The sequence below is a fragment of the Portunus trituberculatus genome, chromosome 2 (genome assembly GCF_017591435.1).
Source record: "Portunus trituberculatus isolate SZX2019 chromosome 2, ASM1759143v1, whole genome shotgun sequence".
Taxonomy (NCBI): domain Eukaryota; kingdom Metazoa; phylum Arthropoda; class Malacostraca; order Decapoda; family Portunidae; genus Portunus; species Portunus trituberculatus.
This window is the reverse complement of record NC_059256.1, coordinates 1,360,337-1,387,993: the sequence shown is the minus strand read 5'-3', so window position 1 is coordinate 1,387,993 and position 27,657 is coordinate 1,360,337. Positions and strand designations below refer to the sequence as shown.

Here is a 27,657-nt window from a genome sequence, read left to right as displayed (position 1 = left end):
GTTGGTTAAGCCGGCAACACCTTCACGCAATGCTCAACGCTGGGGAGGGCGGGACAGCGGGCCAACTTACTAAGGGACACCGGGCCAACTTACTAACAACACAAACACATAAATAAATAAAAAAATAAATAAATAAATGGAGAGAGAGAGAGAGAGAGAGAGAGAGAGAGAGAGAGAGAGAGAGAGAGAGAGAGAGATAATTTTTCATCTTTGCAGTGTTCCAAAACTCTTAAAATAATAATAATAATAATAATAATAATAATAGTAATAATTTGTGCACATAAAACACAATATTTGCAATTAATGGTCTTTATTACATACAATAATAATAATAATAATAATAATAATAATAATAATAATGTCAATGATAATGATAATAATAATAATAATAATAATAATAATAATAATTGTAGCAAACAGGAACACACGAGAGAGAGAGAGAGAGAGAGAGAGAGAGAGAGAGAGAGAGAGAGAGAGAGAGAGAGAGAGAGAGAGAGAGAGAGAGAGAGAGAATATCTGCCCCTTAAGCATCAAAATAATAATAATAATAATAATAATAATAATAATAATAATAATAATAATAATAATAATAGTAGTAGTAGTAGCAGCAATAATAGTAATGAGATCTCTATATATATACATTATTCTCACAATCATCATCAGCAGCAGCAATAATAATAATAATAATAATAATAATAATAATAATAATAATAATAATAATAATAATAATCTCTCTAATTTTCTTTTTCCTTACATCCTAAATTTAGCAAAAACACTATCTCTAATCTCTCTCTCTCTCTCTCTCTCTCTCTCTCTCTTTATCCAAAATTGTCACACACTATCTCTAAATCTTTTTTTTTCTTTCTTTTTCTCTATCTCCTCTCTTTAATTCCTAGCTTATCCTATCTCTCTCTCTCTCTCTCTCTCTCTCTCTCTCTCTCTCTCTCTCTATTCTAATATATACATCCTATCATCCTCTTCTTCTTCTCTTTCTCTAATAATTGTTCATATAATAATAATGAGAGAGAGAGAGAGAGAGAGAGAGAGAGAGAGAGAGAGAGAGAGAGAGATAATAATAATAATAATAATAATAATTTTTCTCTCCTCTCAAAAAATAAATAAATGATTCACTAAATCAATATAAAAGATTAATATTTTTCTTCAACCAAACCAAAACAAACGACAAAGCGTCCAAACGGGGCATTGTGGGTAAGTCTGGGGGGTAGGGGGCTGGGTAGGGGTGTGTAGCATTGTGTGGGGGTGAGGGGGTGACAGGGGGCCATTTTTGGGGGTTGTAAGGGGTCACAGGGGGCAGAAATCCTTAATCCTACTGTACAATGTTGAAAAAACGTACAATTAATGAGAAAATGGTAAATATGTTAATAAAAATGCGACTTTCTTGAAAAAAAACGCACGAATATTGAAAAAAAAACATATATTGAAAAAAAAACGTGATTATTGAAAAAAACGCAGGAATATATAAAAACGTTAAATTATTGAGAAAAAACTGGAAAACTTAAGATTGTAAAGAAATATGTAATGCTGAGAAAAAACACCAGAATATTGGCCCAAAAAAACAAACAAACAGAAGGAAATAAATAAAAAAAGCAGAAATGTTGAAATAAAAACGCAGGATTATTGAAAAAAAAAAAAACGTACTGATAGCAAAGAAAATGTGGTAATATTGAATAAAACGCAGGAATATTGAGAAAAAACACATTGAAATTAATGAAATAAAAAGCAAAAAAAAAACTGAAAAAAACGCAGAAAAATAAAAAAAACCAAAATCTTGAAAAAAAAACAAATATTGAAATAAAACAAGGAAATTTTAAGAACACAAAAAATTGACAACACAAAAATATTAAAATAAATCAAGAAAATAGAAAAAAAAACACCAAAATCTTGAAAACACGCAGGAACTTGAAAAAAAAAAAAAACGCATTACAACAGAAAAAACCTCAAATTTTAAAAAACGGGAAATTAAAAACAAACGTAATACTGAAAAAAAAAACACCGAATTCTCAGGAAAATGTCAATAAATGTCCAGGAAAAGACAAAACAAATAAAAGGAACAAATGTCAAAAAATGTCCGTTTGTTGATAAAAATGGCGATTGGAACCAAAAATGCTGAAAAAAACGTCAAATTAAAAAAAAAAAAAAAAAAAAAAAACGCAGAAATTTGAGAAAGAAAACGTAAATGATAAAATTTTGCCAAAAAAAAACAAATGGAAATAATTGAATAAAACACCTGATAATAGAAGAATTACCATATATAACAAAAAAAAACACCAAAAAATATTGAAATTAAACCAAAAATCCAAAAATCTCAATAAAACACCACAAATATTCAAATAAAACCAAAAAAACACAAAAATACAAATAAATAATAATAATAATAATAATAATAATAATAATAATATTAATAATCTTATACTAGTCTATATCACTGTTCATGAATGTGGCGGTGGTGGTGGTGGTGGTAGTGGTGGTGGTGGTGGTGGAGGGCATTGGCGGCGGTGGTGGTGGTGGCGGCGGCAGTGGAGGGTTGGGCAGGGGGGAGTGGCGATCCCCCTAACACCTGGTCCACACTGGAGAAGGCACACGACCCCAGGCCAGACCGGGACATCAGGGTCAAAAGCTGCTTAGTGTGGGCCACGCAGATTTCCAGCGGGGGGCGGCGGGGCAACTGGTGGGACTCTGGGGGGTGGGGCAGGGCGGGGCACATTAGGTCACACAGTTTTGTTAGATAGGGTGGAATCGAAAGCTCTTTGTCTCATCAACTCCCCTCCTCTGAGTGACTGTCTTCAGCCTCTTTCTCACCACAATGTTGCATCTCTTGCTATCTTTTATCGCTATTTTCATGCCCTAAAGAGTTAACCAGTACTCTCAATCCTTCACCACTACTCTGTCCACCTCCCTAAAGAGTTAACCAGTACTCTCAATCCTTCACCACTACTCTGTCCACCTCCCTAAAGAGTTAACCAGTACTCTCAATCCTTCACCACTACTCTGTCCACCTCCCTAAAGAGTTAACCAGTACTCTCAATCCTTCACCACTACTCTGTCCACCTCCCTAAAGAGTTAACCAGTACTCTCAATCCTTCACCACTACTCTGTCCACCTCCCTAAAGAGTTAACCAGTACTCTCAATCCTTCACCACTACTCTGTCCACCTCCCTAAAGAGTTAACCAGTACTCTCAATCCTTCACCACTACTCTGTCCACCTCCCTAAAGAGTTAACCAGTACTCTCAATCCTTCACCACTACTCTGTCCACCTCCCTAAAGAGTTAACCAGTACTCTCAATCCTTCACCACTACTCTGTCCACCTCCCTAAAGAGTTAACCAGTACTCTCAATCCTTCACCACTACTCTGTCCACCTCCCTAAAGAGTTAACCAGTACTCTCAATCCTTCACCACTACTCTGTCCACCTCCCTAAAGAGTTAACCAGTACTCTCAATCCTTCACCACTACTCTGTCCACCTCCCTAAAGAGTTAACCAGTACTCTCAATCCTTCACCACTACTCTGTCCACCTCCCTAAAGAGTTAACCAGTACTCTCAATCCTTCACCACTACTCTGTCCACCTCCCTAAAGAGTTAACCAGTACTCTCAATCCTTCACCACTACTCTGTCCACCTCCCTAAAGAGTTAACCAGTACTCTCAATCCTTCACCACTACTCTGTCCACCTCCCTAAAGAGTTAACCAGTACGCTCTATCCTTCATCACTTTCACTGGCACACTCTGGAACTCCCTGCATGCATCTGTATTTCTGACTTCCTACGCCTTGTCTTCTTTTAACCACTTCAGCGCCATGATGTGTTGTCTTAATTGTTCAGGTTACTAATTGGTGATTTTATACAACTTCAGAGATTTATGTGAGGGTTGAAACAGTGAATACTCTAGTCATTAATTATCTAATCTCCATACAGCCTTCCTAATGTACACAAAATTGTTTAACCTTACCCAAAACTCAAGGTAGGAATGTGTTCTAATATGCCCAAAATTACCTCAAAAATACCCTAAAATATATTAAAAAGTACCTGAAAAATGCCCTAATATGCCCAATTACCTAAAAAAAATACCCTAAAATATATTAAAAAGTATCTGAAAAATGCCCTATGCCAAAATGACCTAAAAAAATACCCTAAAATATATTAAAAAGTACCTGAAAAATGCCCTAATATGCCCAAAATTACCTAAAAATACCCCAATATTAAAAAGTACCTGAAAATGCCCTAATATCCCAAAATTCCTAAAAATACCCTAAACTATAAAAATTCCTCAAAACGTCCTAATATGCCAAAATGACCTAAAAATACCCCAAAATATTAAAAATTACCTAAAAAATGCCCTAATATGCCCAAAATTACCTAAAAAATACCCTAACATTAAAAAGTACCTGAAAAATGCCCTAATATGCCAAAATGACCTAAAAATAAATACCCTAAAATATTAAAATACCTGAAAAATGCCCTAATATGCCCAAAATTACCTAAAAAATACCCTAAAATATAAAAAAAATTCCTCAAAAATGCCCTAATATGCCGAAAATTACCTAAAAAAATACCCTAAAATATATTAAAAATTACCTAAAAAATGCCCTAATATCCCCAAAATTACCTTAAAAATACCCTAACATTAAAAATTACCTGAAAAATGCCCTAATATGCCTAAAATGACAAAAAAAATTAATATAAAAAATTACCTGAAAAATGCCCTAATATGCCAAAATGACCTAAAAATACCCTAAAATATTAAAAATTACCTCAAAAATGCCCTAATATGCCCAAAATTACCTAAGAAAATACCCTAAGATATATTAAAAAGTACCTGAAAAATGCCCTAATATGCCCAAAATTACCTAAAAAATACCCCAATATTAAAAAGTACCTGAAAAAATGCCCTATCCCAAAAATTACCTAAAAAATACCCTAAACTATAAAAAAATTACCTCAAAAACGTCCTAATATGACAAAAATGACCTAAAAAATACCCTAAAATATTAAAAATTACCTCAAAAATGCCCTAATATGCCCAAAATTACCTAAGAAAATACCCTAAGATATATTAAAAAGTACCACAAAATGTCCTAATATGCCAAAATTACCTCAAAAAATACCCTAACACTAAAAAGTACCTGAAGGGGATAAGAGGGAGGTATCGAGGCATTTGCTCCACAATATTGACGCTTTTCTTCTTTATAGAGCCAACATTCAAGTGGGCCTATTTATTTTTTTCCCCCTTGGCTGGCCCTCTTCCCTACATAAAACACACACACACACACACACACACACACACACACACACACACACACACACACACACATGAGAACAATGGTATCGTACATTTCGAAATAAAAAAAGTAAATTTAAACACTCAAACAACTAAGATATCTATAAAAAAATTAACAAAAGCACTTTTATATACATCAGCACACACACACACACACACATTGACCAAGACAGACAGACAGACAGTGACCCCATCTGACCTAGTATGGCTGAGTTGAGTGACTGGCAGACAGGTTCTCTCTGTAGTGGGTCAAGCTGCCACCCTACCGGGCTGCTCCAAGGGTCATTGTAGGCAAGCAGGCTGAACGCGTCCTGTACATGGAGACACACAGAGAGAGAGAGAGAGAGAGAGAGAGAGAGAGAGAGAGTGTTATAGTTTGACAGATACCCATAAAAAACAGTATTCCTCCTTAAAACACCCTAAAACACTTCAAAATCACACAATATCACTTTAAAACACCCTAAAAACACACACTTTCTCTTTAAAACACCCAAAAACACCAAATAAAACACACAATATTCTTTTAAAACACACTTCAAAACATAATCCTCTTAAAACACCCTCAAACACACACTTTCTCTTTAAAACACCCAAAAACACTTAAAAACACACAATATTTCTTTAAAACACCACTAAAAGCACAATTCCTGTTTGAAATAGTCCAAAACACTGCTAACTTTAAAACACCCAAAAACACACTTAAAAACACAACATTACTTTAAAACACCCCATAAAAACACAGCTGCCTCTACACACACACACACACACACACACACACACACACACACAGATAGACAGACACACTCCACACACACACACAGACAGACACACACACACACACACACACACACACACACACACACACACACACACACACACACACACACACACTCACAGATAGACAACACATGCTAATACTGAAGGAGGATGGAGACAGACAGACAGATATACAGATATATACACACACACACACACACGGTAGCTCAGTGGTTAGAGCGCTGGCTTGACAAGCCAGAGGACCGGGGTTGGATTCCCCGGCCGGTTGGAGATATTTGGGTGTGTCTCCTTTGACGTGTAGCCCCTGTTCACTGTTCACTGTTCAGTGTTCACCTAGCAGTGAGTAGGTAGGGGGATGTAAATGGAGGAGTTGTGAGGTTGTTGTCCCGGTGTGTGGTGTGTGCCTAGTCTCAGGCCTAGCCCAAGATCGAAATAATGAACTCTGAGCTCGCTAGGGTGACGTCTGGCTGTCTCTGAAGGGAGCAGATCAAACAGTGAATCACACACACACACACACACACACACACACACACACACACACACACACACACACACACACACACACTATATTAAGACCCAGATTGGAATATGCAGGAGTAGTATGGATCCCTCACAAAAAGAAACACATAAGGAAGTTGGAGAGACTACAAAAAATGGCTACAAGAATGGTTCCAGAATTTGAAGGGATGACATATGAGGAGAGACTAAAGGCTATGGATCTCCCAACCCTGGAACAAAGAAGAGAGAGAGAGAGAGAGAGAGAGAGGGATCTGATACAAGTTTACAAATTGATCAACGGAATGGACCAAGTGGATAATGAGAAAGTGATCCTGAGAGAAGAATATGACACTAGAAGCACAAGATTGCATAGTAAGAAACTGAGGAAGGGAAGATGTCCGAGAGATGTTCAAAAATAGAGTTTCCCGCAAAGATGTGTTGAGACGTGGAACAGTTTGAGTGAGGAAGTGGTGTCACCAACGAGTGTGCACACCTTCAAACAAACATTGGACAAGTGTACATATGGAGACAGGGCCACACCAGCATAAAGCCCAGGCCATGGAAAACTACACACACACACACACACAGATAGACAGACAGCACATGCTAACACTGATGGAGGATGGAGAGACAGACAGACATAGACAAATACACACACACACACACACACACAACACATGCTAACACTGATGGAGGATGCAGACAGACAGACAGATACACACACACACACACACACACACACACACACCTGCAGCATCTTCTTATTCTGGTCACTCTTGCCGAGATGGACCTTTAGAACCTGGCTCATGTGCTGCACCTCTCGCCCAAACCTCAGCATCCTCTCAATGGCCGCTGGACTGCCCCCACACATCTTCCTGCCGCCGCCGCTGCTGCCTCGACTGCCCCCGTGTTCTATGTCTGATGATTCAAAGGTTGCCTCATTATTCTGCCCTTAAAAGCACCAAAACATCCCTAAAACATTTATAAAACTCATCAAAACATCCCTAAATATAGATACCCCTTAATATTCCTAAAATATTTGTAAATCCCCTTAAAAACATCCCTAAAACCTTCAAAAACACGTACACCAAAACATCCCTAAAACTCACCAAAACATCAAAACATCCCTAAATAAAAAGATACCCTTAAAATTCCCAAATATTTGTAAATCCCCTTAAAAACATCCCTAAAACCTCAAAACACTAAAACAACACCAAAACATCCCTAAAACATTTATAAAACTCATCAAAACATCCCTAAATAAAAAGATACCCCTTAACATTCCCTAAAATATTTGTAAATCCCCTTAAAAACATCCCTAAAACCTTCAAAAACATGAACACCAAAACATCCCTAAAACTCACCAAAACATCAAAACATCCCTAAATAAAGACACCTTAAAATTCCCTAAAATATTTGTAAATTCCCTTAAAAACATCCCTAAAACCTTCAAAAACACTAAAACACCAAAACATCCCTAAAACATTTCTAAAACTCATCAAAACATCCCTAAATAAAAAGATACCCCTTAAAATTCCCTAAAATATTTGTAAACCCCCAAAACATCCCTAAAACCTTCAAAAACACTAAAACATCCCTAAAACATTTCTAAAACTCATCAAAACATCCCTAAATAAAGATACCTTAAAATTCCCTAAAATATTTGTAAACCCCCAAAAAACATCCCTAAAACCTCAAAAACACTAAAACAACACCAAAACATCCCTAAACATTTCTAAAACTCAAAACATACATCCCTAAATAAAAGATTCCTAAAATATTTGTAAACCCCCAAAAAAACATCCCTAAAACCTTCCAAAACATCAGACCACCAAAAAACCCTAAAATATTTAAAAAAAAAAACCTAAAAACAAAAACATCCCTAAATAAAAAAAATACCCTTAAAATTCCCTAAAATATTTCAAATCCCCATCCAAAAAATCCCTAAAACCTTCCAAAACATCCCTAAAACCTTCTAAAACATCCCTAAAACCTTCCAAACCATCCCTAAAACCTTCCAAAACATCCCTAAAACCTTCCAAAACATCCTAAAACCTTCCAAAACATCACTAAAACCTTAAAAAATATCACTACTACCTTCCAAAACATCCCTTAAATCTTCCAAAACATCCCTAAAACCTTCCAAAACATCCCTTAAAGCTTCCAAAACATCCCTAAAACCTTCCAAAACATCCCTTAAACCTTCCAAAACATCCCTAAAGCTTCCAAAACATCCCTAAACCTTCCAAAACATCCCTAAACCTTCCAAACATCCCTAAAACCTTCCAAAACATCCCTAAACCTTCCAAAACATCCCTAAAACCTTCCAAAACATCCCTAAAACCTTCCAAAACATCCCTAAAACCTTCCAAACATCATCCCTACCTTCCAAAACATCCCTAAAACCTTCCAAAAGCTTCCAAAACATCCCTAAACCTTCCAAAACATCCCTAAACCTTCCAAAACATCCCTAAACCTTCCAAAACATCCCTAAAGCTTCCAAAACATCCCTAAAACCTTCCAAAACATCCCTAAAGCTTCCAAAACATCCTAAAAGCTTCCAAAACATCCTAAACCTTCCAAAACATCCCTTAAATCTTCCAAAACATCCCTTAAAGCTTCCAAAACATCCCTAAAACCTTCCAAAGCATCCCTTAAAGCTTCCAAAACATCCTTAAAAGCTTCCAAAACATCCCTAAAACCTTCCAAAACATCCCTAAAGCCTTCCAAAACATCCCTAAAAGCTTCCAAAACAACCCTAAAACCTTCCAAAACATCACTACTACCTTCCAAAACATCCCTTAAATCTTCCAAAACATCCCTAAAATCTTCCAAAACATCCCTAAAACCTTCCAAAACATCCCTAAAACCTTCCAAAACATCACTAAAACCTTAAAAAATATCACTACTACCTTCCAAAACATCCCTTAAATCTTCCAAAACATCCCTAAAACCTTCCAAACCATTCATAAAAACTTCCAAAACATCCCTAAAACCTTCCAAAACATCCCTAAAACCTTCCAAAACATCCCTAAAACCTTCCAAAACATCCCTAAAAGCTTCCAAAATATCCCTAAAGCCTCCTCGACCGCCCCTGTGTTCTGTCTGGTGGGTGACATTATACTGCATTGTCTCAAGTACTATTTCCGTGTTCTGAAGTATTTTTGTGGTTATTAGAGAGAGTTTTGTTATTCTGCATTTTTAAATCAGGTATAAAATAATAATAATGATAATAATAATAATAATAATAATAATAATAATAATAATAATAAATGATAATAATAATAATGATAATTCAAATTCTTTCATACACACACACAGACAGACAGCTCAGATGCTCACACACTGTATCCACTCTTAATAATAATAATAATAATAATAATAATAGTAGTAGTAGTAGTAGTAGTAGTAGTAGTAGTAGTAGTAGTAGTAGTAGTAGTAGTAGTAGTAGTAGTAGTAGTAGTAGTAGTAGTAGTAGTAGTAGTAGTAGTAGTAGTAGTAGTAGTAGTAGTAGCAGCAGCAGCAGCAGCAGCAGCAGTAGTAGTAAATGTAATACAGTGGAGACTCAATACCTGAACATCTTAACACTCAAACTTTTCAATGCTCGAACACAAAACTGATTCAATGCTCAGTTAAAGACTCCCTGGCATCCCCCTCCCCCCCTCCACCAGCTGTGACTTCTGCAGCGGTCACCAGGATAACACTCTCCTGCATTCTGCCTGCAGTTCTTCATCTACAAACTCACATAAACACCACAAACTAATGAATTGTGGAAATACGTGGCAATCAAACGGCTGCACATTTGGTCATATGCAAAGCTCTGTCATCACCCTTCTCACTGTGTCGCTGTGATGCTGTGTTGCTGGTAATTTGGTATACTGAATAGTGGTGTGCATCCCTTGTTAGTCTTTCCTTTGAAGTGGTGAGTGACATATGGCAGTGTTGTAGGGAGTATCAGCCTCACCTTCTGCGTCTGTACATTTAAGTTTTGTTTAGTCCTGCTGCAGTGTTGGGAAAAATGACATTCTTCTGCGAGGTGGTGGTGAAAATAAGGAATGTGGTGAGTGTGGGTGGTGGTGAAAATAAGGAATGTGGTGAGTGGTGAAAATATAGAATGTGTTGGTGGTGAAAATAAGGAATGTGAGTGAGGCTTATTAGTGGTGAAAATGGTAGAATGTGAAAATAAGGAATGTGGTGAGTGTGGCAGTGTTAGTGGTGAAAATAAGGAATGTGGTGAGGCTTATTAGTGGTGAAAATATAGAATGTGGTGAGTGGCAGTGTTAGTGGTGAAAATAAGGAATGTGGAGAGGCTTATTAGTGGTGAAAATAAGGAATGTGGTGTGTGGCAGTGTTGGTGGTGCACAGCCTCCACTAGTAGGTTCACAGAAATCCCACAACCAGAAACATTATAAAGACGTTTTCATGGATTGTGGCTCATCCTGTGGTGGCCTCCCTCCTCCTCCCCTCCTCTTCCAAGTCCTCACCCATCCATCACCAGCCCTCCTCTTCCAAGTCACCCATCACCACCCCTCACTTACTCTATCTACAAACCAAAATTGTAAAAACTTTGAAATTTTTATAAACTTGAGGATTTGCTAAGATCCGAACGAACGAGCTGGTTTGCAGGTATGAGGAGTCAAACTTTTTAATCCTCAGACACACATTTGGAATTAAGTAAGTTTAAGTTCCAGTACTGAGTCTCCACTGCAAATGACAATAATCCTCTCTCTCTCTCTCTCTCTCTCTTTCTCTCTCTCTCACACACACACTCACCCATCGCCTCCTCTTCTTCCTCCTCCTCCTCCTCCTCCTCCTCTTCTTCTTCTAAATGCTTATCGAACCCATTAGCAAAACCATTAGAGTGTGCGGCAGCGGCGGCGGCGGCAGCAGCGGCGGCAGCTGTGGCGGCTGACGGCTCCACACACTCCATCTCCGTGTCACTGTCCTGCATATTTGAGGAGGAGGAGGAAGAGGAGGAGGAAGAAGATGAGGAGGAAGAGGAGGAGGAAGACGAGGAAGAGGAGGGGTTCTGAGGAGGAGGAGGAGGTGGGGGCTGGATGACTGGAGGGGTGCCATTAGAGGTGTATGGGGTGTGGCTGGCCGGCGGTGGTGGCGGTTGTGGTGGTGGTGATGGTGGTGGAGGTGGTGTGTGGTGGTGGTTGTGGTGGTGGAGGTCCTGTCTTCCGTGGTAGGTGGTGGGGGTGGTGGAGGGCTGTGGTGGTACCTCCTCCTCCTCCTCCTCCTCCTCCTCCTCCTCCTCCTCCTCCTCCTCCTCCTCCTCCACCTCCTCCTCCTCCTCCTCCTATTATGTCTTTAGTAGACTGTATGACGGATGTGTGTTGTTGTATAATGGAGGAGGAGGAAGAGGAGGAAGAGGAGGAGGAAGAGGAGGAGGAAGAGGAGGGAGGTGCTGCAGTAGAGGAAGAGGGAGGAGGAGGTGTAGATGAAGAACCTTTAAGAGAGAGAGAGAGAGAGAGAGAGAGAGAGAGAGAGAGAGAGAGAGAGAGAGAGAGAGAGAGAGAGAGAGAGAGAGAGAGAGAGAGAGAGAATTAATCAATAATAATAATAATAATAATAATAATAATAATAATAATAATAATAATAATAATAATAATAACTGTGTGTGTGTGTGTGTGTGTGTGTGTGTGTGTGTGTGCGCTCCTTACCTGTGCTGTGTTCCGCTGCCCTGCCGTTAGAGGCCCAGCAGGTGGATGGGGGTGGGGGGGAGGGTGAGGCATCCTGGGTGGGGGGCCGGGAGGAGGTGCTGCCCCCCTCACCACGTCTGTGTCTGTTCCGTTCACCATCTCGATAAACTGCCTCACCTGAAAAACGCACACACGATAATGTTAAAACGCGTACATGACTTCATCAAACGTACACACAAATTTGAGACAGCAGCACACACACACACACACACACACACACACACACACACACCTTGAGCATAAAGAGCAGGTTTTTGTTGTTCTCCAGCAGTCCAGGATAGAGCTGGTGCACTGTGTCAATTGCCTCACCCATCCGCCCACTCAACACTAGCTTCTGGATCTCTGGAACACACACACACACACATTAAACACACACACACACACACACACAGAAGAAGTACTGTATATTAAGATGCATATTAATAAAAAGGAGTTAACAATCATTGGAGCATATGAGCCACTAAAAACAATCTCATGGACCAATCAAGAATATAAAGACTTGATAGATGACACAATGAGGAGGCTGACGAGAATTATTTAAGGAGAAAAGTGATATTAGGAGGCCATATTGGATTGGGGTACGTTGGGTTGAGTTAGGTTAGGTTAGGTTAGGTTAGAATAAATTAGGTTAGGTTAGGTTAGGTTAGGCCAGATTGGGTTGGGTTGGGTTGGGTTAGGTTAGGTTAGGTTAGGTTAGGTTAGGTTAGGTTAGGTTAGGTTAGGTTAGGTTAGGCCAGGTTAGGTTGGGTTGGGTTGGGTTGGGTTGGGTTAGGTAAAGGTTAGGACAGGTTAGGTTAGGTTAGGACAAATTTGAAGGGAAATAGTTTGTTGCCTAATGTTCCGCCAAACACACTTTAGAGTCCTCAAACATTAAAAAAACACCTTTAAAAAACAAAACACACTCTTGAAACCCATAAACACACACACACACACACACACTGTTTGATCTGCTCAGTCTGTGAGACAGCCAGACGTTACCCTACGGAACGAGCTCTGAGCTCATTATTTCCGATCTTGGGCTAGGCCTGAGACCAGGCACACACCACACACCGGGACAACAACCTCACAACTCCTCGATTTACATCCCCTACCTACTCACTGCTACCTCAACACTCAACACTCAACACTGAACAGTGAACAGGGGCTACACGTGAAAGGAGACACACCCAAATATCTGTGTGTGTGTGTGTGTGTGTGTGTGTGTGTGTGTGTGTGTGTGTGTGTGTGTGTGTGTGTGTCACTCACTCTGTCTGTTCCTGATGGAGGTGAGCTCTTCGTCAAAGTCTTGTGCTGTGGAGCGGGCGAAGGCCTCTGCTGTGGCGCAGTACCCATGATGCACCAGGTAGGTCGACACCATCCTGAAGGGGAAGGAACCACTGTCAAGCAGTGAGGCTACATAAATACATACATACATACATAGACATACAAACATACATACATACAGACAGACACCCAAAATACACCCATAACTACCCCAAAAAACACAAACCTTCCTAAAATACCAAAAATTATCTCAAAATACCCTAAAATATTAAAAAATACCACAAAAATGCCCTAAAATATGTATGTGTGTGTATGTATGTTTGGAGTCGATCATTAATGTTTGCATGTATCATCCTGTCACTCACACCAAAAATACCATAAATTATTAAAAAGTACCTGAAAAATGCCGTAATACACCAAAAATTACCTAAAAAAGTACCCTAACATTAAAAATACCTCAAAAATGCCCTAATATGCCCAAAATTACCTAAAAAAATACCCTAACATTAAAAAGTACCTGAAAAATACCCTAATATGCCAAAATTACCTAAAAAATACCCTACCATTAAAAATACCTCAAAAATGCCCTAATATGCCAAAAATGCCCTAATATAAAAATTACCTAAAATATTATTAAAGTACCTAAAAAATGCCCTATTATGCCAAAAAATTACAAAAAATATCCTAAAATATTAAAAAGTACCTAAAAAATGCCCTAATATGCCAAAAATTATCTCAGAAATAGCCTAACAAGCACCAGAATACACCCAAAATAAATACCTCAAACACCCAAAATCACCCAAAACACCTCAAAGCTTTAAAACACCCAAATACACCCAAAACCCTCAAACACACCAAAACACCATAAACATCTCAAACACATCAAAACCCTCAAACATCCCCAAAACCATGCAAAACACACCAAAACACCAAAATCACCCTCACAACATCACTCAACACCACCACATATACACCACAAAACTCCCCAAAACAAAACCCTCAAAACCACCCAAAACCCTCAAACCACACCAAAAAACATGCAAAACCTCAAAACACCCAATAACACTCAAAAACCTCAAAACACCCAAAACACCTCAAAACACCCAAAACACCTCAAAACACCCCACACACCCAAAACACTCAAAACACCTCAAACACACTAAACACCTCAAAACACCACAACACACCTCAAAACACCCAAAACACCTCAAAACATTCCAACACACCTCAAAACACCCAACACCCAAAACACCCCAAAACACCTAAAACATCCCAAAACACAAACACAAAAACACTCAAAACACCCAAAACATCTCAAAACACTCAAAACAAAATACAAAACACCAAAACACACTAAAAACACCTCAAAACACTCCAAAAATACCCAAAAAACACCACACAACACCACTCAACACCACACCCACCTATGCAACATGCTCTGCCACTGTCCATGGGTGTCCGGCACAGGGAAGGACTGAATGGTGTTTCTCACGCGACTCTGCAACTCTCTCATCATCTCACCAATGTCAAATATGAATGGTGACTGTCCAAAATTCGCGTCCACCACTTCACCAGGAGTTTGTAGCCCCACTGTAGGGTAGAGCTGGGACTGTGGGGGGTGGGGGCACAGAATGGGTGTTTTAGATTAAGTTTGGTAGTGTTTTGTGGTGTTTTGTGGTGTTTTTGGGGGTGTTTTGATGTTTTCATGGTGTTTTTTGCTTTGGGATGTTTTGTGGTGTTTTTGGTGTGTTTTGAGTGTTTTGGTGTGTTTGAGTGTTTTGAGTGATTGAGGTGTTTTGAGTGTTTTGTCATTTTGGGTGTTTTTGGGTGTTTTGTGTTTTATAGTGTTTTGGTGTGTCCAAAATCCGTCCACCAGTGTTTTAAGTTTGGGATGTTTTGGGGTGTTTTGTGGTGTTTCTGTGTTTTATGGGATGTTTCGGTGTGTTTTTGGTGTGTTTTGGTTGTTTTTGAGGTGTTTTGGTGTGTTTTCAAGTGATTTTGGGGTGTTTTAATGTGTTTTATAGTGATTTGGGGTGTTTTGGTGTTTTTGGGGTGTTTTAGTATGTTTTGGTGTGTTTCTGGGTGTTTTAGTGTGTTTTATAGTGTTTTGGGGTGTTTTGGTGACTGTCCAAAATTCACGTCCACCACTTCACCAGGAGTTTGTAGCCCAACTGTAGGGTAGAGCTGGGACTGTGGGGGGTGGGGGCACAGAATGGGTGTGTTAGATTAAGTTTGGTGCTGTTTTAGGGTGTTTTGGGGTGTTAATGGGTGTTTTGGGGTGTTTTAATGGTGCTTTGGGATGTTTTAGGTGTTTTAGGATGTGTTTTAGTGTGCTTTGGTGATTTTAGGGGTTTTGAGGTGTTTGGAGTGTTTTGGGTGTTGTGATTTTGGGGTGTTTTAATGTGTTTTATAGTGTTTTGGGGTGTTTTGGTGTTTTGGGGTGTTTTAGTATGGTGGTGGTGGTGGTGGTGGTGGTGGTGGTGGTGGTGTGGTGGTGGTAGTGGTAGTAGTAGTAGTAGTAGTAATAATAATAATAATAATAATAATAATAATAATAATAATAATAATAATAATAATAATAGTAGCAGTAGCATTATATCAAGTAGCTCTCTCTCTCTCTCTCTCTCTCTCTCTCTCTCTCTCTCTCTCTCTCTCTCTCTCTCTCACACACACACACACACACACACAAACATATCACTACATATCTCTCTTTCTCTATCACACACAAAAATCTATTACTACTCTCTCTCTCTCTCTCTCTCTCTCTCTCACACACACACACACACACACACACACACACACACACACACACACACACACACACTCACAGGCAGGTCAGTGAAGGCCACCCCAAGGTAATGTCCGTTCTTGGTGTAGAAGCAAACGTTATCGATGAGGTTGATGCCACACCCAATCACGTCACCTGGAGGAGGAGGAGGAGGAGGAGGAGGAGGAGGAGGAGGAGGAGGAGGAGAAAAAAACATTATTATTATTTGAATTTCAATGAGGAATAATGATAAAAATAATGACACACACACACACACACACACACACACACACACACACACACACACACACACACACACACACATACAATTTAACATAACAGAAAGAGGAGTAGGAGGAGGAGGTTGGGGATTGTGGAAGGAGGTGGGGGAAGAGGTGGGGGAGGTATGTGTGTACCTGTGGCGAAGGAGGAGGAAGAGGAAGAGGAGGAAGAGGAGGAGGAAGAGGAGGAAGATAAAATTGAGACACACACACACACACACACAAACATCCATCACAGGAAGAGGAGGAGGAGGAGGAAGAGGATTGAGGAGGAGGAGGAGGAAGAGGATTGTGGGAGGAGGTGGAGGAAGAGTTGGAGGAGGTGTGGGTCTATCTATGGTGAAGGAGGAGGAAGAGGATGGCAAGGAGGAGGAAGATAAAAAAATGATACACAACAAAGACACTTCCTTACAAAATCCAACAGAGGAGGAAGAGGAGGAGGAGGAGGAGGAGGAGGAAGATTGTGGGAGGAGGTGGAGGAAGAGTTGGAGATGTGAGTGTACCTGTGGCGAAGGAGGAGGAAGAGGAGGAGGAGGAGAAACAGGAAGACAAAATAATGTAAATACACCAAACATTCATGGCAACACACACACAAACACTTACAAAAACACTTGTAACTTAAAAAGGAGGAGGAGGAGGAGGATGGGGATTGTGGGAGGAGGTGGGGGAAGAGTTGGGGGAGGCATGAGTATATCTGTGGTGAAGGAGGAGGAAGAGGAGGAAGAGAAAGAGGAAGACGAAATTACGACAAAATCACCACACACCAAACATCCACCACAACACACACACACTTACAAAAACACTCATAACTCAAAAAGGAGGAGGAGGAGGAGGATGGGGATTGTGGGAGGAGGTGGGGGAAGAGTTGGGGAAGACGCGAATGTACCTGTGGTGAAGGTGGGGCCGTACGGGTGGCCGCTGCCGGAGGAACAAAAGGAGTGGCCGTCATCGCCGTGATACCCGAACGAATTCTTATCCCAGCCTGGTAATCTGTTCATGTTGACGCCTTGAGATGACAAACCAATGCCCATGTACCTGAAACAAGGGACACTCAGGGCTCCAGGGACACTCAGGGCTTCAGGGACATTTATCAAGGGTTCTGGAGAGCTGGGAAGGGTTTAAAAGACATGCTACACCTTAAAGACACCTTAAAGACACCCTAAAAACACCCTAAAACACCCTAAAACACCCCTAAAAACACCATCAATAGAGATACAACACCCTTAAAATTTTCTGCACCCTAAAATCACCAATCCAGGGGCATACACCTTAAACACCCTAAAAACACCCTAAAACAGGCTTCAGGGACATTTATCAAGGGTTCTGGAGAGCTGGGAAGGGTTTCAAAGATATGCTACACCTTAAAGACACCGTAAACACCCTAAAACATCCCTAAAAACACCCTAAAACACCCCTAAAAACACCATCAATAGATATACAACACCCTTAAAATTTTCTGCACCCTAAAATCACCAATCGGGGGGGCATACACTTTAGACACCCTAAAACACCCTAAAAACACCCTAAAACACCCCTAAAAAAAACATCAATAGAGATACAACACCCTTAAAATTTTCTGCACCCTAAAATCACCAATCCAGGGGCATACACCTTAGACACCCTAAAACACCCTAAAACACCCCAAAACACCCCTAAAAAAACATCAATAGATATACAACACCCTTAAAATTTTCTGCGCCCTAAAATCACCAATCCGGGGGCATACACCTTAGACACCCTAAAACACCCTAAAAACACCTTAAAACACCCCTAAAAAAAACATCAATAGAGATACAACACCCTTAAAATTTTCTGCACCCTAAAATCACCAATCAGGGGGCCTACACCTTAGAGACACCCTAAACACTCTAAAAACACCCTAAATCACCCCAAAACACCCCTAAAAACACCATCAATAGAGATACAACACCCTTAAAATTTTCTGCACCCTAAAATCACCAATCAGGGGGCCTACACCTTAGAGACACCCTAAACACCCTAAAACACCCCTAAAAAAAACATCAATAGATATACAACCTTAAAATTTTCTGCACCCTAAAATCACCAATCCGGGACGCATACACCTTAGACACCCTAAAACACCCTAAAAACACCCAAAAACACCCCTAAAAAAACAGCAATACCTATACAACACCCTTAAAATTTTCTGCACCCTAAAATCACCAATCCGGGATGCATACACCTTTGACACCCTAAACACCCTAAAAACACCCTAAAACACCCAAAAACACCCCTAAAAAAAACATCAATAGAGATACAACACCCTTAAAATTTTCTGCACCCTAAAATCACCAATCCGGGATGCATACACCTTTGACACCCTAAAACATCCTAAAAACACCCTAAATCACCCCAAATCACCCATAAAAAAAACATCAATAGATATACAACACCCTTAAAATTTTCTGCACCCTAAAATCACCAATCAGGGGGCCTACACCTTAGAGACACCCTAAACACCCTAAAAACACCCTAAAACACCCCTAAAAAAACATCAATAGATATACAACACCCTTAAAATTTTCTGCACCCTAAAATCACCAATCCGGGACACATACACCTTTGACACCCTAAAACACCCCTAAAAAAACATCAATAGATATACAACACCCTTAAAATTTTCTGCACCCTAAAATCACCAATCCGGGGGCATACACCTTAAACACCCTAAAAACACCCTAAAACACCCTTAAAAAATCATCAATAAAGATACAACACCCTTAAAATTTTCTGCACCCTAAAATCACCAATCCGGGATGCCTACACCTTAGACACCCTAAACACCCTAAAAACACCCTAAAACACCCTTAAAAATACCATCAATAGATACAATACCCTTAAAATTTTCTGCACCCTAAAATCACCAATCTGGGACGCATACACCTTTGACACCCTAAAACACCCTAAAAACACCCTAAAACCCCTAAAAACACCATCAATAGATATACAACACCCTTAAAATTTTCTGCACCCTAAACTCACCAATCCGGGATGCATACACCTTTGACACCCTAAAACACCCTAAAAACACCCTAAAAACACCCCAAAACACCCCTAAAAAAAAACATCAATAGAGATACAACACCCTTAAAATTTTCTGCACCCTAAAATCACCAATTCGGGGGCATATGTGGGGGCGGTTTACCTCATCCACCCTACCCCACTCCAGGCAGTCCACCTTGTGAGTCTCCATGCTGGCTCCCTTCCCCTCCTCCATTTTCTATCTATTTTTAAAGTTACAGCCTATAGTGCCTGTAGGCCTAGGAGGAGGAGGAGGATTGTGGGAGGAGGTGGAGGAAGAGTTGGAGGAGGTGTGGGTGTATCTGTGGCAAAGGAGGAGGAACAGGAGGAGGAGGAGGAGGAGGAGGAGGAGGAGGAGGAGGAGGAGGAGGAGGACAGTTAAGCTTCCATCCATAAGTGAGGCTGGGAGTTTTCCTTATAGTGTTTGGGATATTAAGGCCACATCACCAGCCCAGTGCTTGGTGAGAGGCGACAACACCAACAACACCATATATTCAGATTTGGTGAGAGGCGACAACACCAACACCACCAGATTTGCTCTCATTCTTCTTAAAATAAAAAGCCTACTTCAATTTTAGTCTCCATAAGTCAAAACAGTCAAACTTCAAACCAGTCCAAATTAAATCTGCTTCCAGGACGTCAATTGGTGCCCAGTGTTTGAGTGTCACAATTCACCCCTTGAGATTGGTGCCCAGTGTTTGAGTGTCCCAATTCACCCCTTGAGATTGGTGCCCAGTGTCCAAGTGTCACAATTCACCCCTTGAGATTGGTGCCCAGTGTTTGAGTGTCCCAATTCACCCCTTGAGATTGGTGCCCAGTGTTTGAGTGTCACAATTCACCCCTTGAGATTGGTGCCCAGTGTTTGAGTGTCACAATTCACCCCTTGAGATTGGTACCCAGTGTTTGAGTGTCCCAATTCACCCCTTGAGATTGGTGCCCAGTGTTTGAGTGTCCCAATTCACCCCTTGAGATTGGTGCCCAGTGTTTGAGTGTCACAATTCACCTTGAGATTGGTGCCCAGTGTTTGAGTGTCCCAATTCACCCCTTGAGATTGGTGCCCAGTGTTTGAGTGTCACAATTCACCCTTGAGATTGGTGCCCAGTGTCCGAGTGTCACAATTCACCCTTGAGATTGGTGCCCAGTGTTTGAGTGTCACAATTCACCCCTTGAGATTGGTGCCCAGTGTCCGAGTGTCACAATTCACCCTTGAGATTGGTGCCCAGTGTTTGAGTGTCACAATTCACCCCTTGAGATTGGTGCCCAGTGTCCGAGTGTCACAATTCACCCCTTGAGATTGGTGCCCAGTGTTTGAGTGTCACAATTCACCCCTTGAGATTGGTGCCCAGTGTTTGAGTGTCACAATTCACCTTGAGATTGGTGCCCAGTGTTTGAGTGTCACAATTCACCCCTTGAGATTGGTGCCCAGTGTCCGAGTGTCACAATTCACCCCTTGAGATTGGTGCCCAGTGTTTGAGTGTCACAATTCACCCCTTGAGATTGGTGCCCAGTGTTTGAGTGTCACAATTCACCTTGAGATTGGTGCCCAGTGTTTGAGTGTCACAATTCACCCCTTGAGATTGGTGCCCAGTGTCTGAGTGTCACAATTCACCTTGAGATTGGTGCCCAGTGTCTGAGTGTCACAATTCACCCCTTGAGATTGGTGCCCAGTGTCTGAATGTCACAATTCACCCCTTGAGATTGGTGCCCAGTGTTTGAGTGTCACAATTCACCCTTGAGATTGGTGCCCAGTGTTTGAGTGTCACAATTCACCCTTGAGATTGGTGCCCAGTGTTTGAGTGTCACAATTCACCCTTGAGATTGGTGCCCAGTGTTTGAGTGTCACAATTCACCCTTGAGATTGGTGCCCAGTGTTTGAGTGTCACAATTCACCCCTTGAGATTGGTGCCCAGTGTTTGAGTGTCACAATTCACCCTTGAGATTGGTGCCCAGTGTTTGAGTGTCACAATTCACCCCTTGAGATTGGTGCCCAGTGTCCGAGTGTCACAATTCACCCCTTGAGATTGGTGCCCAGTGTTTGAGTGTCACAATTCACCCCTTGAGATTGGTGCCCAGTGTTTGAGTGTCACAATTCACCCCTTGAGATTGGTGCCCAGTGTTTGAGTGTCACAATTCACCCCTTGAGATTGGTGCCCAGTGTTTGAGTGTCACAATTCACCTTGAGATTGGTGCCCAGTGTTTGAGTGTCACAATTCACCTTGAGATTGGTGCCCAGTGTTTGAGTGTCACAATTCACCCTTGAGATTGGTGCCCAGTGTTTGAGTGTCACAATTCACCCCTTGAGATTGGTGCCCAGTGTTTGAGTGTCACAATTCACCCTTGAGATTGGTGCCCAGTGTTTGAGTGTCACAATTCACCCTTGAGATTGGTGCCCAGTGTTTGAGTGTCACAATTCACCCTTGAGATTGGTGCCCAGTGTTTGAGTGTCCCAATTCACCCCTTGAGATTGGTGCCCAGTGTTTGAGTGTCACAATTCACCCCTTGAGATTGGTGCCCAGTGTTTGAGTGTCACAATTCACCCCTTGAGATTGGTGCCCAGTGTTTGAGTGTCACAATTCACCCCTTGAGATTGGTGCCCAGTATCCGAGTGTCACAACCTCACAGTAACACATGGATCACCACCGACTTCAACACCTGAACCTTCATCCGTCAGCACCAGCACCCACAACACCAAGTACTTGTGATCACCAACGCCATAACACTGTGAATCTAACCTAAAAACACACCAAAACACCCTAAAACACACCAAAACACCCTAAAAACACCAAAACACCCTAAAACACACCAAAACACCCTAAACACACCAAAACACCCTAAAACACACAAACCAAAACACCTAAAACACACTAAAACACACAAAACACCCTAAACACACACCACACCTAAAACACACACAAAACACACCCACAAAACACCCTAAACACACACCCAAACACACCAAAACACCCTAAAACACACACACTAAAACAAAACCAAAACACCCTAAAAACACCAAACACCCTAAAACACACAAAACACCCTAAAACACAGCAAACACACCTAAAACAAAGCCAAAACACCCTAAAACACACCAAAACACACCAAAACACACTGAAAACACCAAACACCCTAAAACACACAAAACACCCTAAAAACACCAAAACACCCTAAAACACCAAAACACCTAAAACACCAAAACACCCTAAAACACACCAAAACACCCTGAAAACACACCAACAAACACACCTAAAACACCCTAAAACACCTAAACACACTAAAACAAAACACCCTAAAACACCAAAACACCCTAAAAACACACCAAAACACCTAAAACACACCAAACACACCAAAAAAACACAAAACACCCTAAAACACAGCAAAACACCCTAATAACACAGCAAAACACCCTAAAAACACAGCAAACACCCTAAAAACACCAAAACACCCTAAAAACACACCAAAACACCCTAAAAACACAGGAAAACACAGCAACACCCTAAAAACACAGCAAAACACCCTTAAAACACATCTTAACATACCAAAATATCCTAAAAACTCTTAAAGGAGACACAACACCCTTAAAACACCCCAAACACCCTAAGGAAAAGGATATTTAGGGTTTCAGGGACACTTATCATGGGTTCTGGAGTCCTGGGAACCTTTAAACTTGCCTACTCTGATCTGATAATGCTGTGAAAAGGTGTATCTCTCTCTCTCTCTCTCTCTCTCTCTCTCTCTCTCTAATCAAACTCTCTCTGCCTCTCTCTCTCTCTCTCTCTCTCTCTCTTTTCCTGCACCTAATCTAACCTAATCACACTCTCTCTCTCTCTCTCTCTCTCTCTCTCTCTAACCTAACTCTCATCTCTCTCTCTCTCTCTAACCTAACTAAACCTAATCTCTCTCTCTCTCTCTCTCTCTCCTAACCTAACCTAACCTAATCTCTCTCTCTCTAACCTAACCTAACTCTAACACTCTCTCTCTCTCTCTCTCTCTCTCTCTCTCTCTAACCTAACCTAACCACCTCTCTCTCTCTCTTCTCTACAACCAGATCAAACTCCCCTGTCTCTCTCTCTCTCTCTCTCTCTCTCTCACCCATCTCGTCCTTTGCTGACAATCTTCACTTCATAATAGTACAGTCCACAAGCGGCCGGGATGGGGTGGGTCGCCCTCACGCTGGCCGCATCCTTGTGGTTCTTGCCGTGACCTGGGGGTGGAGAGAGAGAGAGAGAGAGAGAGAGAGAGAGAGAGAGAGAGAGAGAGAGAGAGAGAGTTTTATTATTATTATTATTTGTATGTGAATGAAAAGGAAAGAATGAGAGAGAGAGAGAGAGAGAGAGAGAGAGAGAGAGAGAGAGAGAGAGAGAGAGAGAGAGAGAGAGAGAGAGAGAGAGAGAGTTAGGAGAGAGAGAGAGAGAGAGAGAGAGAGAGAGAGAGAGAGAGAGAGAGAGAGAGAGAGAGAGAGCATTAATTGTGTGATGAATCATTACATACATACATTCTCTCTCTCTCTCTCTCTCTCTCTCTCTCTCTCAGCTGACTGGACAAAGACACCCCTAACCCCCACAACACACTATGGCCTTGTACACCTCCCCTCCCCTCCTCCTCCTCCTCTTCTTCCTCCTCCTCCTCCTCCTCCTCCTCCTCCTCCTCCTCCTCCTCTTGCTTCTATCAAACCCCCAATAAATTAATCTTGTTTTCCTCCACACCACCACCACCACCACCACCACCACCAACCTTCAAACCCCCCAAATAACCCCACTTTGAGTCTAAACACCTCCAACCCCCAATACGGTCCCTCCACCCCTAACCCCTTCCACAACCCCAAAATTATATTAACCCCAAAACCACCTCAATTTGGACATCAACCCCCACTGGCAACCCCAACAGACCCCTCCCCTCTACTTCTCCTCCCCAACCCTCCAAAACACCCCAATAATAGCCAATAACACATATGAAGCCCAAAATAACCTCTAATTTGAGTTTAAACCCCCAATAACACAACCTCCAACCCCTCCTAACCCCACAACCCCTCAGCCACCCCCCATAACCCCAATACTAACTAATACACCTTTAAACGTCCCAAATAGGTCATTGTTAACCCCAAATAGTGTATATACCCCTCAAAACACCCCTCCACCTCTCTCCAACCCCCAACCTCTGTCACCCCCTCCACCCCCATCACAACCTCCAATAATACACAAAAACCCCAAAAAAAGTTATTTCAACCCCTATATTAACCTCAAACTGGACACACACCCCCACCAAACCTCTTTAGACACCCCACCCCTCTGCCCCTCCTCTCACAACCCCCAACCTCTCACTCACACCTCCACATGCCCAATACCACCCCCTAAAAAGACCAACACTAACCCTAAATTGAAGATATTCCCCTTATTGACACCTCACCCTCCCCCACAACCCCCAACCCCTCAGTCACCCCACACCCCAATAACACACTAAAACCCCAAAATAAGCAAATATTAGCCTCAAAATAAAAAATATCTCCACTAAACCCCTCCTCCCTCCACCCCAACCTCTTAGCCACCCCCAAAAGACGATTTAACCCCAATATCAACCTCAAATTGGACACACAACCCCACTATACTCTTCCAATGGCACCCCTCCCCTCCTCCCAGCACCCCCAACCTCAGCCACCCCCATCACCCTCAAACCCCCAAAACACACAAAACCCCCAAAAAGGCAATTTAACCCAATATCAACCTCGAGGTAGACACACACACCCCCAATAAACCCCTCCAATGACACCCCATCCCCTCCACCCCTCCAACCTCCCCACTATCAGCTGAGACGTAGAAAATAAAAAAAAATAAAAAAATGCATAACTTAAAGGAAAAACCTCACCATTTGGACCCATAATGCACTAAACCCCACTCCCCCAATAACCTCCAACCCCCAATCACCCCTCCTACCCCCCGAACCCCCCCCCCAATCAGCTGATCATCTAAACAAAGGAATTGGTAGGACGAAATTCACTAGTCATTTCTCCTTATTTGACCCACACCACGCCCTCCCACGCCCTGCAGAAGCCACGCCCACACACCTGAGGTACCGTTGGAGGTGGTGAGGTGGCGTGGGCGGGCGTGGGGTGGGCGTGGGGGCGTGAAAAGCAAATATAAACAAAGATTGAGTGAGCCAGCGTTGAGTCTTACCCTTGTAGTGAACTCTGAGGTTGTTTTGAGACAATCCAATGAAGCTGTACTTGTCTTTACTACTCCAGCAGCGGGGCAAGGGCGTCTCCTCCTCGTTCACCATGGGATACAACGATTTAATGGCGTCCTGGCCCGGTAAAGAGGAAAATAGTGGAGGCGATGCGCTGTGCCTTCCACCCAAAGCCGCCATCTTGACTCCTCTCTCAGCTGTTCCCATGTTGCCAAGGACACTCGCCATTACCAACACTCACTCCATCAATAAATGCTTCTAAAAATATTATTCGCTTTGTTTCTAATGTTGTTTTTATCGTTTTGTGTTCATTTTACGTTTTTACTTGGTTTCATGCCTTTTGGCCCATATTCTGTCAATTTCATCAATAATTGCTTCTAAAAATACTATTTGCTTTATTTTTAAGGTTATTTTGTTATGTATTTTAGTTTTATTTCATGTTTTAGATTTGTTTAGATGTATTTTGGGTCATATTTCTGTATTTTTCTCACTCATTCACTCACTCCATCAATAAATGCTTCTAAAAATAATGTTTGCTTTATTTGTTACGTTGTTTTTATTGTTTTGTGTGTTTATTTAACGTTTTGATTTGGTTACATGCATTTTGACTTATATTCTTTCATTTCTCACTACTCCATCAGAAAATGCTTCTAAAAACACTATTCACGTTATGTTTAATGTTATCTTATTGTTTTGTGCAGTTCCACCCCCTGTATCATGATCCTCGCACTCCTACAACACCATACCTCAGGAAGATCTTGGGAGTACTGACAAGTGTAGGTGTAGCCGAGGCTTGTATTAACGTTGTTATGTCACCGCTGCAACCCGCCTGGAACCCTCACCGTGTCAGTGTTGATAGTCACTCTCATACACTTTACAACAATAAAGTTATCAATCAATCAATCAATCAATCAATCTGCATCAGCCCAAGAGGGACTTGCTCCCTCATGTGCTGCAAGACATGTTCATGACTAAATTGTCAAAGTCCCCACACGTTGAGGCTATTCATGTTTATTGTTATGGGTGAGTCAATGGCAGCAGGTCTGGATGTGGGCTGTTCATCTGTGACTACATCTCTGCCAATCTCTACACTGACACTGAGGTTTCCAGGCGGCTCCTTCCACCCATGTCTTCCACTAGAGCAGAACTGTATGGTGTACTGGAGGTGCTCCATATTGTGGTGCCTCTCCATAACAATGTATATTTCTTTATTGAGTCAGGCTGCATTGTATGCCCTTCAATCCACCTTCCCCCCTCCCACCATGGACTGTGATCTATATAGATAATAAGTGTCTTGATCTCATCCACGCCCTAGAAGGTGCTGGTGCCATGGTCCATTTCATCTGGATACCCTCTCATGTGGGTGTCCCGCTAAATGAAAAAGCAGACCACCTTGCTCAGTGTGCCCTACAAGATGACACAGTGAACCCTGGCACTGAGCACACTCTGGGTTATGTTAAGAGTAGCATTAAGGACTTTGTACAAAGTAGCATTAGTGATCAGTTGGAGCTTTGTTGCCATAGGGGCAGTGGCAGCACTAGTCTTCACTATGCACGTGTCTCCCAGAGCTGTGCTTACACCTACGGGAGACACACTGCATCACATGACAGGGTGGCAATGAGGCTCAGATTAGGCTACAAATACTTTTGGGAAGTCAGTGCTTCTCCTGGTGTGTGCTGTGTGTGTGTGCTGCACCAAGGGGACACACTCTGCGTCACTATATCATGGAATGTCCTCTCATTGCTAAATTTAGGCCACAAGGTCAGCATGACTTGTACAGCCTCACTGACCATCTCCTAGACTCTGCCACACTCAGGGAATATCCTCAGTTTGCCCCAGCACTGTAGG

General features: G+C 41.6%; 1 protein-coding gene, 1 long non-coding RNA gene and 1 other non-coding gene across 3 annotated transcripts; 2 read left to right on the top strand and 1 right to left on the bottom strand.

Annotated features, from left to right (window-relative positions):
* Nucleotides 1–2,183: 2,183 nt before the first annotated feature.
* On the bottom strand, nucleotides 2,184–26,037 carry LOC123501857 (ran-binding protein 9-like). The gene is made up of 12 exons (XM_045250898.1): nucleotides 25,800–26,037; nucleotides 23,722–23,833; nucleotides 17,477–17,625; nucleotides 16,371–16,465; nucleotides 14,967–15,151; nucleotides 13,525–13,637; nucleotides 12,512–12,621; nucleotides 12,356–12,396; nucleotides 11,348–11,562; nucleotides 7,323–7,492; nucleotides 5,499–5,610; nucleotides 2,184–2,697 (listed from the first exon to the last, which is right to left on the bottom strand). The coding sequence occupies exons 1-12, from the start codon at nucleotides 26,035–26,037 to the stop codon at nucleotides 2,444–2,446; spliced, it is 1,794 nt and encodes a 597-aa protein (XP_045106833.1). The 3' UTR covers nucleotides 2,184–2,443.
* Trnav-gac lies at nucleotides 6,272–6,348 on the top strand. Its single transcript has one exon. It is a non-coding gene; the product is annotated as a tRNA-Val (tRNA).
* Nucleotides 25,575–26,339, top strand: LOC123501878. The gene is made up of 2 exons (XR_006673725.1): nucleotides 25,575–25,695; nucleotides 25,868–26,339. It is a non-coding gene; the product is annotated as an uncharacterized LOC123501878 (long non-coding RNA).
* Nucleotides 26,340–27,657: the final 1,318 nt, after the last annotated feature.